The 20,347-nt window shown below is 45.3% G+C and overlaps 1 protein-coding gene across 4 annotated transcripts in view; it reads right to left on the bottom strand.

The window, feature by feature from the left end:
• MTCL2 (microtubule crosslinking factor 2) overlaps nt 1–20,347 on the bottom strand; it is a 146,220-nt gene that overhangs the window by 111,412 nt on the left and 14,461 nt on the right. For all 4 annotated transcript variants that reach the window (XM_063960135.1, XM_063960136.1, XM_063960133.1 and 1 more), the window contains exon 2: nt 5,532–5,756. In XM_063960135.1, coding sequence (XP_063816205.1) covers nt 5,532–5,756 — 225 coding nt within the window. The remainder of the gene's footprint in view (nt 1–5,531; nt 5,757–20,347) is intronic.

The following is a 20,347-nucleotide window of genomic DNA, read 5'->3' as shown; positions in this document are numbered from 1 at the left end:
ATATTGTTATTGAATCTTAAATGGTAAGCTATCCTATTTCAATCTGTAAGGACTTCTGCAGAATGGATTGAGTTAATATTGAGTATTATATGCTGAACTATCCTATTAGATCTAGAAGCACTATACTGCTTAAATTATGCTTATTTGTTTAAAATAAATGCACTATGGACAGGCTGTCTACTTATGTACTGATATGCTGAAATACAAGTGGAGCAGTGTACGTTCATTACAAACAGGGCATTTGTCCTTTCATATGGTTTGGATTAAAGATGCCATTTCTCCTCTATGCCTGAGGATATTGGTCTCTGCTAGCATCATGAGGCTCTTTTCCCCAAAATGCAACGAGATGCAACTAGGACACACCAGGAGACTATGCTGATTAATTTGATATATACACTTGTAAATGTGTGTGCAACAGTCTTTATAGGAAGCAAAACGTAACTGGGCTTGGAAAAGAGTTCTCCCAACAATATATTTCTCGGGTGTTCCGCTCGTCAAAATTTTCCTGCCGCCCGGCACTGTGATTTGGCCGAAAGTCGCACAGCAGGGACAGAAATATCAGAGCCGTTTGACTTATTGCTTGGAGCTGCTGCTGCCAGAAAAAGGATAGTGTCCACGCCCCTCCATCTCGATCCCGAACTGTCCTGTCGCAGCCGTGCCAGTTGTTAAAAGGATGCTGTCCAGCCCCTCCCCCTTGCATTACCGTCTCACAGTCTGCCCCTCTCCTATCTGGTGCCTGCCAAACAGTAAGCGAGATGCTGAATTGTGGGGGGGAGGGGGGAGGGTGTACGGTGGCCTGTTTGCTTACCTGCTGTGATAGGGTTTGGTCTGTGCCTCTCCCCCTCCCTTCCCCGGATGCCTCCTAATGCTGCCCAGCAAAAAGAAAAAGGAGGAGGAGACCATGTATAGCATTTTGTATGCAGATTCAGAGACTCAGTCGCACACAGATATACAAGTGTCACTTAGCAAATTAATTATCACAGTCACTGGGAGTGTCTTAGTTGCAACGGTGATGAATTTTTGGCAAAAAAGACAACCAATGCTTACAATATTGCTCGGGATCGGTCAGCTCACTCGTGCCAGGCATAACCCGCTGCGTGGCGCACTGAGACTAGATGTACGAGGACACATCTGTACTATAGGTTTCATCTGAAGGTGCTGAACCCTCCGCTGAGCAGCAATAGATGATCCACATGGCACAGCAAGCATTCATTTTACTACAGTAACCTCTCTTAAATAATTTATAATTGTAGGTAAGTATGGATTGTGGGGCCAATATTCGCACAAATGTTTTGTACCTGGAATAGTAAAGACAGGACTGGAGGGTAAGTATCACTGCAATATGATTTACTTAAAATAAACAAAAAAACACCCTATAAAATGTAATTGTTCTATAGTTGTGACAATAACCAATATGTTCATTATGAGACTGCAAGCCATGCAGGTTCTGGCTTCTGCATTCCCCTTGAATAATACTGGTAAGTGAAGATGCGTCTTTTTAAGAATCTTTACAAAAAGTTAATACATGGTTGATATATTTATTTTCAACAGTCCTAAAGTATAATTTACCAATGAACAATATTTTTATAAACCTCACACTAACACAGAGGTTCCCAAACTGTGTGCCGTGGCTCCCTGGGGTGCCTCGGGACACTTGCAGGGGTGCCCCGGGTTGGTGGTCCAGGACCAATTCAAATTATTCATGGTCAATATAATAGGCAAAACTAGTGCTGGTGGCTGCCAGTCATAAAATATGTGGCCAAACAGAAGCGAATCGTGTCCCTCACCACACAACTGACCCTAAGGATGACATATAAACACAATCTACTTAATGTAATATTTCTTTCTAAATTTCTCAATAAGAAATTTTTGGCCTAGGGGTGCCGTGAAAAAAAATCTGATATTCTAGGGCGCCGTGATTCAATAAAGTTTGGAAACCACTGCACTAACATATGAATTAAATATATCATGTGATAAAATAAGAGAATATGTAAAAGTAGTGCAGACGTTGTATTATTCTATTTAATATAGAACAGAGCATTTCTATTTGTTAATCCCAAAGGACCAACAAGCAGTTTGCACTTGCAGCCCCCCTCCTTCCTTCTTTCACACAACCAAAATATTAACAGCCGTTGGCCTCCTAAATACTGAGCGTCTTTGTTTAAAAGCGAGAGAAACTGGCAGAGCAGAAGCAGTGTAATAATGGAAAATAGAGCCATGCGAAATAGGAAGGCTGGAGTCAGCAATGTAAACACAGGCTGGGACCTGTTCGGAGTTGCTAGGCAACCAAGGAAGAGCCCCTGTTTCCTGCAATACACTGGAGACCGATACAGTAGCACTTAACCAACAGCAAGGCAAGAATAACGTACATACAGTGCAGCCATACATGTCAATATGTAATTAACACACATGTATCATTCACCATCAATCTGTTGGAACGTCACCTGTCTGATACTGGATTACCCTGTCAGTATTTTAATTACCGTTTATTTTTATTTATTTTTTGTTTTTTTTTCTTGGGGGGGGGGGGGGGGGTTCGGCTTTATCATATTTCGTACAATAAAAACATAAAAGTGTGTTGCTGCAAATGTTAATGATACCATGAACCCTTCAGTTACATTACATCTCTAAAGTGGCACAAACAGAACAATTTGTTGCACGGGAAGGAAAAAAAAAAGCCTTGGAGAATAATTAATAAAAAATAAAACATCATGCACTGCTCAAAAAGATAAAGGGAACACTAAAATAACACATCCTAGATCTGAATGAATGGAATATTCTTATTAAATACTTTGTTCTTTACATAGTTGAATGTGCTGACAACAAAATCACACAAAAATGATCAATGGAAATCAAATTTATTAACCCATGGAGGTCTGGATTTGGAGTCACACTCAAAATGAAAGTGGAAAAACACACTATAGGCTGATCCAACTTTGATGTAATGTCCTTAAAACTAGTCAAAATGAGGCTCAGTAGTGTGTGTGGTCTCCACGTGCCTGTATGACCTCCCTACAATGCCTGGGCATGCTCCTGATGAGGTGGCAGATGGTCTCCTGAGGGATCTCCTCCCAGACCTGGACTAAAGCATCCGCCAAATCCTGGACTGTCTGTGGTGGATGGAGCGAGACATGATGTTCCAGATGTGCTCAATTGGATTCAGGTCTGGGGAACGGGCGGGCCAGTCCATAGTATCAATGCCTTCGTCTTGCAGGAACTGCTGACACTCCAGCCACATGAGGTCTAGCATTGTCTTGCATTAGGAGGAACCCAGGGCCCACCGCACCAGCATATGGTCTCACAAGGGGTCTGAGGATCTCATCTCGGTACCTAATGGCAGTCAGGCTACCTCTGGCAAGCACATGGAGGGCTGTGTGGCCCCCCAAAGAAATGCCACCCCACACCATTACTGACCCACTGCCAAACCGGTCATGCTGGAGGATGTTGCAGGCAGCAGAACGTTCTCCTTGGCGTCTCCAGACTTTGTCATATTTGTCACAGTGAGAACCTGCTTTCATCTGTGAAGAGCACAGGGCGCCAGTGTCGAATTTGCCAATCTTGGTGTTCTCTGTCAAATGCCAAACGTCCTGTACGGTGTTGGGCTTTAAGCACAACCCCCACCTGTGGACGTCGGGCCCTCATACCACCCTCATGGAGTCTGTTTCTGATCGTTTGAGTAGACACATGCACATTTGTGGCTCGCTGGAGGTCATTTTGCAGGGCTCTGGCAGTGCTCCTCCTGTTCCTCCTTGCACAAAGGCGGAGGTAGCGGTCCTGCTGCTGGGTTGTTGCCCTCCTCCACGTCTCCTGATGTACTGGCCTGTCTCCTGGTAGCGCCTCCATGCTCTGGACACTACGCTGACAGACACAGCAAACCTTCTTGCCACAGCTCGCATTGATGTGCCATCCTGGATGAGCTGCACTACCCGAGCCACTTGTGTGGGTTGTAGACTCCGTTTCATGCTACCACTAGAGTGAAAGCACCGCCAGCTTTCAAAAGTGACCAAAACATAAGACAGAAAGCATAAGAGCTGAGAAGTGATCTTTGGTCACCACCTGCAGAACAACTCCTTTATTGGGGGTGTCTTGCTAATTGCCTATAATTTCCACCTTTTGTCTATTCCATTTGCACAACAGCATGTGAAAATGATTGTCAATCAGTGTTGCTTCCTAAGTGGACGGTTTGATTTCACAGAAGTGTGATTGACTTGGAGTTACATTGTGTTGTTTAAGTGTTCCCATTATTTTTTTGAGCAGTGTATATAGTCCTCCCTTTACCAGTATACATGCATTAAAGGTAGGTACAAACAATACGATGTGTGCCCAGCTCGACATCGGCAGGGTCAGGAAAATGCAGCGGTGCCGGCATCGGCAAGTTTGTATGCATTCAGCAGCATGGCCCTCACTAATGACATCCCCCGTTGGCCCTGCATGTAGGGCAGAGGATGTTGCTGACGAATCATGGGTGCACACATCAGTGATAGTGGGTACAAACTAGACAATGTGCCCGATATGTTGGACAGATATGTCGTCCTATCGTCTAGTGCAGTGGTTCTCAAACTCGGTTCTTAGTACCCCACACACAACTCCCGTTCCCCAGGTCTCTCGGCAGGCACTGTGTATCACCAACTGTCACATTTTAAAATTACACAAGTGATCTGGAAAACATGAACTGTGTGGGGTCCTGAGGACCGAGTTTGAGAACCTGTGCTCTGCTAACTGCCCCACGTTAGCCTCTTACTCAATTAAAGTTAGAGCTACAAATAAAAGGACACGTGAAGCACACACCATTCTATAGAGCCAATTCAATTGTGTCCTGTGCCTACTGCTTGGCTTCTATAGCAATGGGCGTCTATCGAAGCTATTCAAATGTTGCTCCGAACAGACGCCCATTACCAGTTAAGCCGCCTGACAGCTTCAGGTTTAGCTGCGCAAAGCGGTCAAACCAGTCTAAAGAGGTTGAATGGGAGTCCAAAGTCCAGGTTTCACACCCAAACTACAGACTTTTTTACACAACACTTGAGGCTGCGAGAAAAAATGTGACTGCCGTGGCTAATGTGTGTCTATGAGAGAAACAACTGAATAGCTCCGGTAGATGCAATGACGTGCGCCACAATTGAATTGGCCAGAATGAGATTGATGCCTCCGAACTAGAACATGACCCAGGTCCAGCAGTGGTAATTACCGCTGTTGCACCTCCTGACTAAAGAAGGTCCTGCTTTACTAATTAACACTGGCTGCCAAACACAGGCATAGAAGGGAGCTGCATTCACCCTGCACACAACTAAATTTCCATCAGGAACCGCAACGGGCTGCATAGCAGCCATAAAAAAGGGATACACCAGTGTGCTGCATGTCCTGTATCTCAAGTTAACTGAAACTTTTGTCACAGCTAAAATGTAGCCTTTCCAGTTCTCCCTTATTTGGGAACATACAACACAACTCTTTGGAACTAGCACAGTAGCTCATCATATGACGCTTACAATGTTTGTCTCAATACATTTTTCCATCTAAACGCACACAACGATTACCTTGACATCTTGCTCGAGGGTGCTGATGAATTCACTATCCACATGTCCTGTCTGAGACACTCTCAGGCCCCTGCGCTCTGCCTTCTTTAGTCTGTACTGCAGGATTCTGCATGTTTTGTGCACTTGCTCCAGCTGCTGCCTGAGTTCATGGAGCTGATATACATCCTCCTCCATGTAGACGTCTCTCATTTCCAGCATCTCCGACCTCAGTTCCTCGATCTCATCCTGGAGGTAAAGAGAAATAGGTGAAGTGACTATAGTCTGAAAGGTCAATTACACAAACACCCTAAAAGCCTGAGTTGGTAAAGATCTGTCAAACAGATATAAAATGGCAGATGAGAAATGATAACCTTAAGCAGATCTGCTGCAGCATTAACAAGTTGCAATATTCTTACAATACTAATATAGAGTACTATATCACTGCAGTTAAATGAAGAATTTGTAGGGTAGGGCAAGGAAATACATAAATGTTAAAATGCACGTTTGTCATTTACAAATTTGAATTTATTGAATAAGTTCTTTTTGCATAAATAAAATGTTTAACTTGCCAGTTGTCTTTAGAAATTCTATCTACATGCAACAGAGAGATTCATGTGCAATTATAAAACAAACTTTTGTAAGCTTGTTTTAGAACACATGATTCTCTCTTTCTGTTGCATGAAGAGAGAATATTGTTAGTATAGCTGTAAAAGAAAGGGGTACCAATGTATAGACAGTCAATAGGTCAACACCATATGGTCGACATGGTCAAAAGGTCACATAACAGATTTTCCCCAGCACACCAAGGAGTATTAGTAATAAGATTTAAACACTACATGGTAGTCGATAATTCAGAGTCCTTAGTTACATATATTTGCCTGATTGTCTGCTGTAAGGCCACATGATAATCGCATATACAAAAATACTGGAGGTAATCACATTGCCAGCTGTCGGGATCCCGACAATCAGGATACCACCGCCGGTTGGAATCCTGACCGCCGCCCAGATCCCCCACTTGGGTGGTGGTCCATGTCACCACCCATGGGGGAATAGATTAGTATGGCGACCAAAGGTCACAACTGGGCCCGATGCGTGGTGATCGCAGCTAGCCCGTGAGGGAACACGCTGCGCTCGCCACCAGTATTCCGGCGTTGGTCTTCTCAATGCTGGTACCCCGACAGCCGGGATATCATACGGATTCCCAAAAATATATCGAAATTCCGAGCCAACTTTCCTGGAGTCACCCCATGGTCCTCCAAATGGCACTACAAGAACCAGCATGATCTCTCTCTCTGTTGTAGTGCCAATTGGAGGACCTAGGTGTAACTCCAGGCAAGTTGGCTCTCAATTTAGGTATATTTTTGTGAATGATATTATTATGTGGCCTTACAGTAGACAATTATATGGCCCAGAGTGGGTACGGTTATCATGCAGTGTTAGAGACCACCAGTATCAGAGAAGCCGTGAAGTGGCCTGGTGGCGTAATCATATGTTTGCAAATATGTAACCAAGATCTCCAAATTTTCTACTGCAATGCACTGTTCAAATCTTATTGCTAATACCCCTTAGTGTGCTGGGGAAAATCTATTTTGTGAATTTTACTTGTTAAGAACAGTTGGTATAATCTCCCCGTACTTGCGTGGGTTTCCTCCAGGTACTCGGGTTTACACCAACAATCCAAAAATATAGAATATGTATGTGCTATATAAATAACTGGTAATTAATAAATAAATAACCACTGCCTTTCAAGCAACTGAAGAGTATTACTAAGTTGTTTGAGCAACTTCCATTTTTATATTGCAGGCTCAAAAGATTGACAGGTACAAAAGGTCGCCATTGACAATGGTCAACAAGATTTTTGGAGTTCAACTTTTGCTTGATTTATCATACACGTGGACTACTATTGGGAATAGTAACCTATTCCGAGTGCAGCGAGGCACCTTGCCCGATGCGTGGCGAGTGAAACGAGCCTGCAAGGGTATACATTTGCAATTAAAAACGTTTCAACCATTTCCATGCTGACCTTTTCTACTGTCTACCTTTCCCATGCTGATCTTTTGACCCTGTAGACCTAATGCATGTCGATCATATTGGGCTGACCTAATGACTGTAAATTTACTATAGATCTTCTATACCATACCTAAAATGAAAGGGGGTATTTCAATTAGCCCCCGTCTTACTACGTACCACGTGAGTGCCCAGACCTATGCATTTTCCACAGTAAGCCATAACTTCCAGGTTAAGTGCCTGGAGCTATGTAATTTCCACCTGCAGTAACATCTCGGCTAGTCCCGGAAGCACTAGTTAAGGCTTATTTCTGTTCCTCAGGATAGTGTGAGCAGAAATCTGCATTAAGTGCACCCTCAGTGCTAAATGTGGGCTTACCATGGCAAGTGACTGAATAGTTCAATGCACTTAACTTGGGAGATCAAACCCTTGTGGTGAGTCCCACAGGTAAGGTTTAATAAACTGATAAGGAAATATTAAATAGGACCTCTATACAACGCAGCTTTAATGAACACACCATATTTTCTGTTGATGTACATCACCTTCAGCTTGACTAGCTAAAGAGAATAAGATAAACTGCATCCATACTCAGTCATCTATTTCATCAACTCCCACCTGTATGTACCATCCAATCAGGTTGGTAAAATAGTTCAATTTCCCGCTCAGTGAATAGGCGACATTGAGTGAAATGGAGTACGTCTGGATCAGCCCCAAAATATATTGGGTATTACTGATCCTTAGTAGAAAATAAAAAGGATAGTTGTATGAAGGAATCCTTACATTCAGATGTGTTTAACTCTGTAGAGTACTCTCAGATTGGAACAGTCTGAAAATTAGAGGGGAGGTTTTCTGAACCTTCTAAAGCGCAGGTGCCGCCCATAGGAACCAGCTTCTAGCTCTCATTTTATAGAACGTAATTGATAAAGGTTACCTCAAAGCTGATTGGTTGCTATGAGCAACTCCTCCACCCTTTTCATCGGTTGATGTATCAGCCACTTGATATCATTATGCCCCAAATAAAGACACATTTTACAGGACTTTCTACATTTATTAATATGTACTACAAATATAGACTCCATCACCACCACACAGGGTCAGAGGTTGCCAGATACAAATCACATTTATTATGGCATCTGGTGACTTAAACTATAAAATGATTATACAAAAAAGGATCACTGATAAAAGATAGTGAAGAAGTTATGGAAAAGTTCAAACCCTTTTCTTCTATGTACCGTTAAATTATACATCATATGGACACAATTAATCTGCATTATTTTATCTGTGGCCCAGTCTTATTCTCTGGACACCTGAACTCCCTAACACAATGATCAAGCACAAAGAGATTTGGGTGTGGGGTCAGGAGGGGCTTTCATGCATGGAGGAGCAGATGAGGGGAAGTGACAGACGAGAGGCCCAGGCAGATGTCCCATACAGGACAGCAGCTTCTCACCTCCTGGACCAGCTCTGTTTACCAAGAACCTGGCACCACAACTACCAAGATGAACACATAATAAATAATTCACAGCAACATTGTACAATCTGCCTCTCAATTCTCCTCTACATACTGATCTCTGCATTATGAAATACAATGATCTTACCCCCCTAACAGTGAAATACATGTAGGATGTAACACTAGGCTATGCACACTAAAGTTCATTCAAGTTCCAGTTCTAGCCAATGTAGTTACCCCAAGATTACAACGGCAACACAAAAATAAAATAAGTGTTGCTAACAAAGTATGTAATTACATATTATGTTATTGGTTGGGCCACAGGCCCTTTATATTGCAGATTTATTTTTAACCATGTCAATGCCCTGAAAGCATTAACCTAACTACTCGCATACCGTCTGCTAGATCAGCAAATCTAGAAGGTGAATAGGATGTTAATTTGATGCAAAAATTCAGCGTAGACAGGTTTCAACATGAATATAAAACATCTAACTGCAAGTGAATATTCAACATGATTATAAATCATACAGCCAAAAAGATTGGAGATCGAGCTAAGCTTACGCTAGTCTGACACCACCACTGAAACAGCTTTTAAATTAGCCAAGAGATCCCACTACTCTTTTCCAAATGTGCGCTGAAAGGTGTAAGGGACGATAATTATTCTGTATGGACACAGATCTTGTGGACCAGACAACGAGGAATAGTTTTTAAATTGGCAGAATGTTAAAATACATTAATGCTAAAAACAGTTAAACATAAGGGGCTTATAATGAGGGGTTTTTTTTGCATAAGTCAAGTTCTAATTTCTCTTACGTCCTAGAGGATACTGGGATTCCATTTAGTACCATGGGGTATAGACGGGTCTACTAGGAGCCATGGGCACTTTAAGAATTTGATAGTGTGGGCTGGCTCCTCCCTCTATACCCCTCCTACCAGACTCCGTTTAGAAAATGTGCCTGGAGGAGCTAGTCACACTTATGGAAGCTCCTGAAGAGTTTTCTGCATATTTTTATTTTATATGTTTGTTATTTTCAGGCAGGGCTGGTTGGCACCAGCCTGCCTGCTTCGTGGGACTTAGGTGGGGGGGGGACGGCTTAACCTCTTAATGGTCCCGCTCTCTGCTGACAGGACACTGAGCTCCTGAGGGAACTATTTGCAAGCCCCACCACGGCGAACGAACATTCCCGCAGCACGCCGCCACCCCTAACAGAGCCAGAAAAATGAAGAGTGGCGAGTACTAAGCCGGCGTCCCGGCTAGCGGGTCGCCGGCCATTATGGCGGCATGAGGGTACGGAGACACACGCCTTCTAGCTGGGGCGGAATGCATCTCCAGACAGAGTACACAGCTGCGTCTTAGTACACTGTACACAGTACCCACACTGGCAAAAACAGTCTTAAAACGGTTTTATCTCCATTTTAAGCACCAGATTACCTCAGCCAGTATAAAAAAAACGGGAAGATTGCGCACCTTTGTAGGGGCGGGGCCTTCACTATGAGCGGATCCAGCAGCTCACCAGCGCCATTCTCTCTCTGCAGTGGACACAGACGTTGACTGACAAGGACGCGCAGCTCCTCCGGAGAGACTCCAGATTACCTCACCGGTACCAGGGAATCATAGCAGGGGGGAGCAATTATTAGTGTACTAAGTCCCCTATCAGGTACTTAGTCTGCGACCCGTCTAAGCTTGGCATTAGAGATAAGGGCACGGTGGGGGCGGGCTTCAAATAACTCTGTCTCCCTGAAGGGCTCTTTGTGGGTTAATTGTGCATTTCAGGCAAAGAGTGTGTTTCTAGTACAATGGAGTGTTCCCCTTCACCAGGGGGATCACTACTGGGTACTCAGGGCAGTGCACCTTCCCAGAATAGCAGGGCTGAACCGGAGTGGGCAAATTCCATTAAGGGAATGATCTCAAATATTTCTACAAAACTATCCCGCAATGAGAAAGAGACGCAATACTTAAGATAGACTGTGGATGAGTTTATGAATAGACTCAGTCCCTAAACCAGCATCTCAATCCCCTCCCATTTGTCCGCAAAAACGATCTCTGACCCATATCCTGCAGTCCGACACCGACGGGTCAGACTTGGAGGAGGGTGAGGTGGATTTGGTGGGGGGGATGCTACTCTGTCACAGGCAATAGAGGCTCTTATAGAGGCTATCAGAGATGTTCTGCAAATTCCTGATAAGGTGTCAGAGGAGTGTGAGGAATCTTATTTTAATGTAAAAAAGAAGTCCTCAGTCACCTTTCCTGCGTCAAAGGAATTGAATACCCTGTTTGAAGAACCGTGGGTTAATCCTGATAAGAAATTTCATATCCCTAAAAGATTGCTCTCATCTTTTCCTTTTCCTTTTTACTTTGAGCAAAATAATAAGAATTTACTCACCGGTAATTCTATTTCTCGTAGTCCGTAGTGGATGCTGGGAACTCCGTAAGGACCATGGGGAATAGACGAGCTCCGCAGGAGACTGGGCACTCTAAAGAAAAGATTAGGTACTATCTGGTGTGCACTGGCTCCTCCCTCTATGCCCCTCCTCCAGACCTCAGTTAGGGAAACTGTGCCCGGAAGAGCTGACATTACAAGGAAAGGATTTTTGGAATCCAGGGTAAGAGACTCATACCAGCCACACCAATCACACCGTACAACTTGTGATAACCTTATCCAGTTAACAGTATGAACAATAAACTGAGCCTCACTCAACGGATGGCTCAGAACAATAACCCTTATTTAAGCAATAACTATATACACGTATTGCAGAAAGTCCGCACTTGGGAAGGGCGCCCAGCATCCACTACGGACTACGAGAAATAGAATTACCGGTGAGTAAATTCTTATTTTCTCTGACGTCCTAGTGGATGCTGGGAACTCCGTAAGGACCATGGGGATTATACCAAAGCTCCCAAACGGGCGGGAGAGTGCGGATGACTCTGCAGCACCGAATGAGCAAACACAAGATCCTCCTCAGCCAGGGTATCAAACTTGTAGAACTTTGCAAAGGTGTTTGAACCCGACCAAGTAGCCGCTCGGCAAAGCTGTAAAGCAGAGACCCCTCGGGCAGCCGCCCAAGAAGAGCCCACCTTCCCTGTGGAATGGGCCTTTACTGATTTTGGATGCGGCAATCCAGCCGCAGAATGAGCCAGCTGAATCGTGCTACAGATCCAGTGAGCAATAGTTTGCTTTGAAGCAGGAGCATCCAGCTTGTTGGGTGCATGCAGGATAAACAGCGAGTCAGTCTTCCTGACTCCAGCCGTTCTGGAAACATATATTTTCAAAGCCCTGACTACGTCCAGCAACTTGGAGTCCTCCAAGTCCCGAGTAGCCGCAGGCACCACAATAGGTTGGTTCAAATGAAACGATACCACCTTTGGGAGAAATTGGGGACGAGTCCTCAATTCTGCCCTGTCCATATGGAAGATCAGATATGGGCTTTTACATGACAAAGCCGCCAATTCCGACACACGCCTAGCCGATGCTAAGGCCAACAGCATGACCACTTTCCACGTGAGATACTTTAGTTCCACGGTCTTGAATGGCTCAAACCAGTGGGATTTCAGGAAATCCAACACAACGTTAAGATCCCAGGGTGCCACTGGTGGCACAAAAGGGGTCTGAATATGCAGCACTCCCTTAACAAACGTCTGAACCTCAGGCAGTGAAGCCAGTTCTTTTTGAAAGAAAATGGATAGGGCCGAAATCTGGACCTTTATGGACCCCAATTTTAGGCCCATAGTCACCCCTGACTGGAGGCAGTGCAGGAATCGACCCAGCTGGAATTCCTCTGTAGGGGCCTTCCTGGCCTCACACCAAGCAACATATTTTCGCCATATACGGTGATAATGCTTTGCTGTTACGTCCTTCCTAGCCTTTATCAGCGTAGGAATAACTTCATCCGGAATGCCTTTTTCCGCTAGGATCCGGCGTTCAACCGCCATGCCGTCAAACGCAGCCGCGGTAAGTCTTGGAACAGACAGGGCCCTTGTTGCAGCAGGTCCTGTCTGAGAGGCAGAGGCCATGGGTCCTCTGTGCGCATTTCTTGCAGTTCCGGGTACCAAGTCCTTCTTGGCCAATCCGGAACAATGAGTATTGTTCTTATTCCTCTCTTTCTTACTATTCTCAGTACCTTGGGTATGAGAGGAAGAGGAGGAAACACATAAACCGACTGGTACACCCACGGTGTCACTAGGGCGTCCACAGCTATCGCCTGAGGGTCCCTTGACCTGCGCAATATCTTTTTAGCTTTTTGTTGAGGCGGGACGCCATCATGTCCACCTGTGGCAGTTCCCATCGCTTTGCAATCTGTGTGAAGACTTCTTGATGAAGTCCCCACTCTCCCGGGTGGAGGTCGTGTCTGCTGAGGAAGTCTGCTTCCCAGTTGTCCACTCCCGGAATGAACACTGCTGACAGTGCTTGCACGTGATTCTCCGCCCACCGAAGAATCTTTGTGGCTTCCGCCATTGCCATCCTGCTTCTTGTGCCGCCCTGGCGGTTTACATGGGCGACCGCCGTGATGTTGTCTGACTGAATCAGCACTGGCCGGTTTCGAAGCAGGGGTTCTGCTGGACTCAGGGCGTTGTAAATGGCCCTTAGTTCCAGAATATTTATGTGTAGAGAAGTCTCCAGACTTGACCACAGCCCTTGGAAGTTTCTTCCCTGAGTGACTGCCCCCCATCCTCGGAGGCTTGCATCCGTGGTCACCAGGACCCAGTCCTGTATGCCGAACCTGCGGCCCTCGAGAAGGTGAGCACTCTGCAGCCACCACAGAAGAGACACCCTTGGGGACAGGGTGATCAGCCGATGCATCTGAAGATGCGATCCGGACCACTTGTCCAACAGATCCCACTGAAAGATCCTTGCATGGAACCTGCCGAAGGGAATGGCTTCGTATGAAGCCACCATCTTTCCCAGGACTCGCGTGCAGTGATGCACCGATACCTGTTTTGGTTTCAGGAGGTCCCTGACCAGAGATGCTAATTCCTGGGCCTTCTCCACCGGGAGAAACACCTTCTTCTGTTCTGTGTCCAGAATCATGCCCAGGAAAAGCAGACGCGTCGTAGGAATCAGCTGCGACTTTGGAACATTCAGAATCCAGCCGTGCTGTTGCAACACTTCCTGAGAGAGTGCTACGCTGATCAACAACTGCTCTCTGGACCTCGCCTTTATGAGGAGATCGTCCAAGTACGGGATAACTATAACTCCCTTCTTCCGAAGGAGTATCATCATTTCGGCCATTACCTTGGTAAATATCCTCGGTGCCGTGGACAGGCCAAACGGCAACGTCTGGAACTGGTAATGACAGTCCTGTACCACAAACCTGAGGTACTCCTGGTGAAGTGGGTAAATGGGGACATGCAAGTAAGCATCCTTGATGTCCAGCGACACCATAAAATCCCCCTCTTCCAGGCTTGCAATAACCGCTCTGAGCGATTCCATTTTGAACTTGAATTTCTTTATATAAGTGTTCAAGGATTTTAAATTCAGAATGGGTCTCACCGAACCGTCCGGTTTCGGTACCACAAACATTGTGGAATAGTAACCCCTTCCCTGTTGAAGGAGGGGGACACCGATAATCACTTGCTGGAGGTACAGCTTGTGAATTGCCGCCAGTACTACCTCCCTTTCCATGGGGGAAGCTGGCAAGGCTGATTTGAGGTAACGGCGGGGGGGGAGTTGCTTCGAATTCCAGCTTGTATCCCTGAGAAACAATTTGTACAGCCCAGAGATCCACCTGTGAGCAAACCCACTGGTTGCTGAAGTTTCGGAGACGCACCCCCACCGCACCTGGCTCCGCCTGTGGAGCCCCAACGTCATGCGGTGGACTTAGTGGAAGCAGGGGAGGACTTTTGTTCCTGGGAACTGGCTGCATGGTGCAGCTTCTTACCTCTACCCCTGCCTCTGGCAAGAAAGGATGCGCCCCTGACCCTCTTGCCTTTCTGAGAACGAAAGGACTGCATTTGATAATACGGTGCTTTCTTAGGCTGTGAGGAAACCTGAGGCAAGAAAGTCGACTTTCCAGCTGTCGCTGAGGACACGAGGTCTGAAAGACCGTCCCCAAACAATTCCTCACCCTTATAAGGCAAAACCTCCATGTGTTTTTTTAGAATCAGCATCGCCTGTCCATTGCCGAGTCCATAAGACCCTCCTGGCAGAAATGGACATAGCATTAATTCTAGAGCCCAGCAGGCAAATGTCCCTCTGGGCATCCCGCATATATAAGACGACGTCTTTTATATGGCCCAGGGTTAGCAAAACAGTATCCCTGTCGAGGGAATCTATGTCGTCTGACAGAGTATCTGTCCATGCTGCTACAGCACTACACATCCAGGCTGAAGCAATAGCAGGTCTCAGTAGAGTACCAGAGTGTGTATACACTGACTTCAGGATAGCTTCCTGCTTTCTATCCGCAGGCTCCTTTAGGGCGGCCGTATCCTGAGACGGCAGGGCCACCTTTTTAGATAAGCGTGTCAGCGCCTTGTCCACCCTAGGGGATGTTTCCCAAAGTAACCTGTCCGTTGGCGGGAAAGGGTACGCCATCAGTAACCTCTTAGAAATCACTAGTTTCTTATCAGGGGAACTCCACGCTTCTTCACATAATTCATTTAATTCATCAGATGGGGAAAAAAGTCACTGGCTGTTTTTTCTCCCCAAAAATATAAACCCTCTTGGTATTAACAGGGTTAATCTCAGAAATGTGTAATACATCTTTCATTGCAATAATCATGTATCGGATGGCCTTGGTCATTTTAGACTGTAAATGTGCCTCATCATCGTCGACACTGGAGTCGGACTCCGTGTCGACATCTGTGTCAACCATCTGAGATAGAGGGCGTTTATGAGCCCCTGACGGTTTCTGAGTCACCTGGGCAGGCGCGGGCTGAGACCCCGGCTGTCCCAAGGCTGCAGCGTCATCAAACCTTTTACGTAAGGAGCTGACATTGTCGTTTAAGACCTTCCACATATACATCCAATCAGGTGTCGGCCCCGACGGGGGCGACACCACACTTATCTGCCCTTGCTCCGCCTCCACGTAACCCTCCTCATCAAACATGTCGACACAGCCGTACCGACACACCGCACACACACAGGGAATGCTCAGACTGAGGACAGGACCCCACAAAGTCCTTTGGGGAGACAGAGAGAGAGTATGCCAGCACACACCACAGCGCTATATAACACAGGGATTTTCACTTCTAATAAGTGATTACCCAATAGCTGCCTTATATGTTTTATTTGCGCCTAAATTTATGTGCCCCCCCTCTCTTTTTTACCCTTCTTGTACCTGGATACTGCAGGGGAGAGCCTGGGGAGCTGCTTCCAGCGGAGCTGTGAAGAAAAAATGGCGCTGGTGTGCTGAGGAAGAAGGCCCCGCCCCCTCAGTGGCGGGCTTCTGTCCCGCTTTTTGTGTAAAAAAAATGGCGGGGGTTTTTACATATATACAGTGCTAGACTGTATATATGTATTTTTATTGCCAAAAGGTACTTCAATTGCTGCCCATGGCGTCCCCCCCCCCCCCCTCCCCAGCGCCCTGCACCCTACAGTGACCGGAGTGTGTAAGTGTGCTGGGAGCAATGGCGCACAGCTGCGGTGCTGTGCGCTACCTTAAATGAAGACAGGAGTCTTCTGCCGCCGATTTCGTCGTCTTCAAGCTTCTGTTCTTCTGGCTCTGCGACGGGGACAGCGGCGCGGCTCCGGGAACGGACGATCGAGGACAGGTGCCTGTGTTCGAACCCTCTGGAGCTAATGGTGTCCAGTAGCCTAAGAAGCACAAGCTAGCTGCAAGCAGGTAGGTTTGCTTCTCTCCCCTTAGTCCCACGTAGCAGTGAGTCTGTTGCCAGCAGAAGCTCACTGAAAATAAAAAACCTAATAAATACTTTCTTTACTAGTAAGCTCAGGAGAGCCCACTAGGAGCACCCAGCTCTGGCCGGGCACAGATTCTAACTGAGGTCTGGAGGAGGGGCATAGAGGGAGGAGCCAGTGCACACCAGATAGTACCTAATCTTTTCTTTAGAGTGCCCAGTCTCCTGCGGAGCCCGTCTATTCCCCATGGTCCTTACGGAGTTCCCAGCATCCACTAGGACGTCAGAGAAAAAATGTAAACAAATGCAGTGATAAAATTGCAGTTTTTGTATGACTTTATAAATAAATACAAAATGAACGTTCACCTATACTGGAAAAATTCCAGTTGACATGGTGTTTTGAATAGAAAATGTTCCCTGGTGAATGGAACAGGGGCTTGCTTAAATTTATAATATCTAGGCCCTTGTCTTACTGTCTCACAGTGATAAATGAGCAGCTATATTGGGTCTGCTGAGAAATGCTTAGCATGAGCATGTACAGGAGGGCAAATACGCTGGCACTTGCTAGATGCCACAGCTGGGTAAATGGACTAAGAAAATGCTGATCATCACCTGACTGTAAATGCAAAAAGTATCACAGGAGGGTAAATAGGCTGAACATACATATGTGTCCTCAAGCAATGTTGCAGCATTCCAACTAAACATCCCTTCTTGGCGCCATGTCCTGTGCGACTTGACTTATGGCAAGCATCTTTTTAGCGACTTTTCAACATTAATGTACAGCTTAATCGCAATGTGATGTGACAAAACTGCTTCACGAGACTGTACAGGTTAATTTTATATGCAACACTTGTATATCTGTGTGCGACTGAGCCTGAAACTGAATACAAAGTGCTATGATGCAGTAGATAGGCTTTTTTTCGCTCCAAGTTCCATTGTGCTGATGTGCTGTGTGCTCAGGCTGGGATCGGCGGAGAGTTTTTACTCCGTCGCTTTAGCAGAAAAGATGTTTATATACCTTGTCAATGTTCCTCCTAGGTAATGAGGCAAAGCAGGAAGTGTTATAGCGACACGATCCGTGCTGCTATAATACATCTCCCTCTAGGATCCACACTCAGGATAAAGAGACACTACAGTGCTTTGCATATCTCACTCACGTCAGGTAGCTTGTGCTGCATGCCGTAGTGAGGCTAGGTGTATTAGGGCATATATGTATGCTGCGTCCCAAAGGGCAATAAATGGAATGGGCACCACAGGTGCGTAGGTAAATTGGCTCAAATATGCTGGTTACCACAGTACAGTAAATAGACTGACCACCACAGAAGGGTAACTAGACTGGGCACAACAGGTCAATAAATGAATTGGACACTAGAGGATGGTAAATGCAGGTTTTTTTCTGTGCACTGAATTTGTGTGTTGTATATGGTTGAAACATTCTGGACTAAGTTGTGTATTACTGTTGCATAACCTCATGCCTTTTATTTCCCAATTTAGCAAATAAACCCATTTGGAGACATTCAGGAATAAGTAACGTTATCTCTCAGGAAAAGCTCTGCGTTGTTAGGGAGCTAAATGGTATTAGTTATCTTCTGCAGTAATCCATAAGAGGTTCTGAGTACTGACTACGGTGTCCTTCAAGACCATAAACTTTTGTTATACCAAACCAAAGTCTGATGCCCAGAAAGAAGAAAAATATTGCGTGTTTTAGCTGCTTCTGTATAAAATAAAGTCTGCAATTGGTAAATGACTAATACCCCTTTCACATCGCAAACCCGGGTAAAAGACGTTCACATCGCAATATTGACCTGGGTTATTCCTGGGTTATTGATGTGTTGGTGTCTTTTTGCTCAACCCGGGTCACCCATGTTAAAACCAGTGTGATGTCATTTTAAAAGGACTTGATTGGTTCCCAGTTTTCAACAAGAAAAGGAGGGGGCTGGGGAATGCACACAGTGCAGCATTCATGGCCAACAGATCACATGTCCCTGGCTGTACCCGTTATCTGCCTACATATTTCTTCTTCACCCCTGATCCGCAGCAACTCCCTGACTTCCTCATCACTCCAGTTTGCCATGGCTAATGAAGTCCAAAGGAGTGCAGAACTAGGTCCAAAGGAGTGCAGAACTGGTCAGATTTCTTTTCAACACGTGTGCTCACGGTACAGTACAGTAAACAGACCTCAGCTGACTGGAAAGAACCAATCAGTGCTATTTTTTCAGAGGTAGGTCGAATAACCCGGGACTGTAGCTTTTTAGTGCACAATAATCCGGGTCCGACACGTGTTCAACCCTTCTTTTGACCCGGGTTGAAATACCGGGTTGGACATCCCGGGATATTCAGTTTGGCGCTTTCACACCGCACCTCGACCCAGGTCGACTCGGCAACAACCAGGTAAAAAGCCGGGTTAATTTGGCGATGTGAAAGGGGTATTAGGGGTCTATTCATGAAGCAGTGAAAGTGTGGAGAAGTGAGCCAGTGGAGTCATTGCCCATAGCAACCAATCAGCTGCTATGTATAATTTTATAGAATGCATTTTATAAATATTACCTCAACACTGATTGGTTGCCATGGGCAACTTCTCCACTGGCTCACTTCTCCACACTTTTCACTGCTTCATGAATTTAGCCTTTAGCAATTAAAGGGACAAGTTGTATATTTAGACAGTACTTCCAAAATTTTTAACCCAGTCTGTTTTACCACTGGCTGAAATATCTTTATGTTTTTGTCATCACTTCTTTGGAAAAAAAAAAAAGAAACAAAGAGGGAGTATGGGGATGTCATGTCATAAGTTTCTAATGGGAATAAATAATAATGCACCAGTGAATATAAGTTGCATAGGGGAGAAGCTTTCTAAAATTAATCATCCAAGTTCTGCAGGCTATGTTACTATGCAGAGTACTCAGGGCTGGACAAATACCAAAATGTATGTAGCTAGCTAATGCGCCTAAGAACAAATGTAACTGACTGTGCACCTCAGAACCCGTTAAAGGACTTGTTAAGCTTAGTGCCATGTTATGGTGAATTGGGGAAGGGATGTTGGCAGGTTACAGGTGAAATAACACTTTAGGGGTTCAAGGTTTTGTGAAATGGATGGCTGGTCAGGATGACTGTGTGGTCAAAATGAATATATGAAGTGAGATTGCAAAGCATCTAATCTAAGTTAGAAAATATGCAGAACCAAAATAATGTCTTGAATGGCGATATAATCTACACAAATAATTTTCTAAATTAAAGAAAAAATAGAATGCAGCAAAAAAATTGAGGACATCATTTTAGTGAAATCTTTGCTGGTAACACCCTTCTGCCAGCAATTGCTGTAATCCAGATCCTCCCAAATTTGTGGAAATAATGAATACATAAGAAATGGTAAATCAAACGGTTTCAGCTGTCAGCTGAATGTAAGCACTACTGCTGAAGCTAAAAGCCGCAGAAGACATTAAATAATTAGAAATATAAAATGTGAATACATGGCTAGAAAGGTGTGTTATACCAGTTCTGTTCTACATCCACAAGGGAAGGTAAAACTTTCAAGATAAGTGAGATGTTCCATGAGTGGATAGGACAGCCTGAGAAAGTAGGCAATTCTTA

The sequence above is a fragment of the Pseudophryne corroboree genome, chromosome 3, assembly GCF_028390025.1.
Source record: "Pseudophryne corroboree isolate aPseCor3 chromosome 3, aPseCor3.hap2, whole genome shotgun sequence".
In the NCBI taxonomy this organism is placed as follows: domain Eukaryota; kingdom Metazoa; phylum Chordata; class Amphibia; order Anura; family Myobatrachidae; genus Pseudophryne; species Pseudophryne corroboree.
Note: the sequence above shows the minus strand (reverse complement) of the source record. Positions and strands in the feature narration are given on the sequence as shown.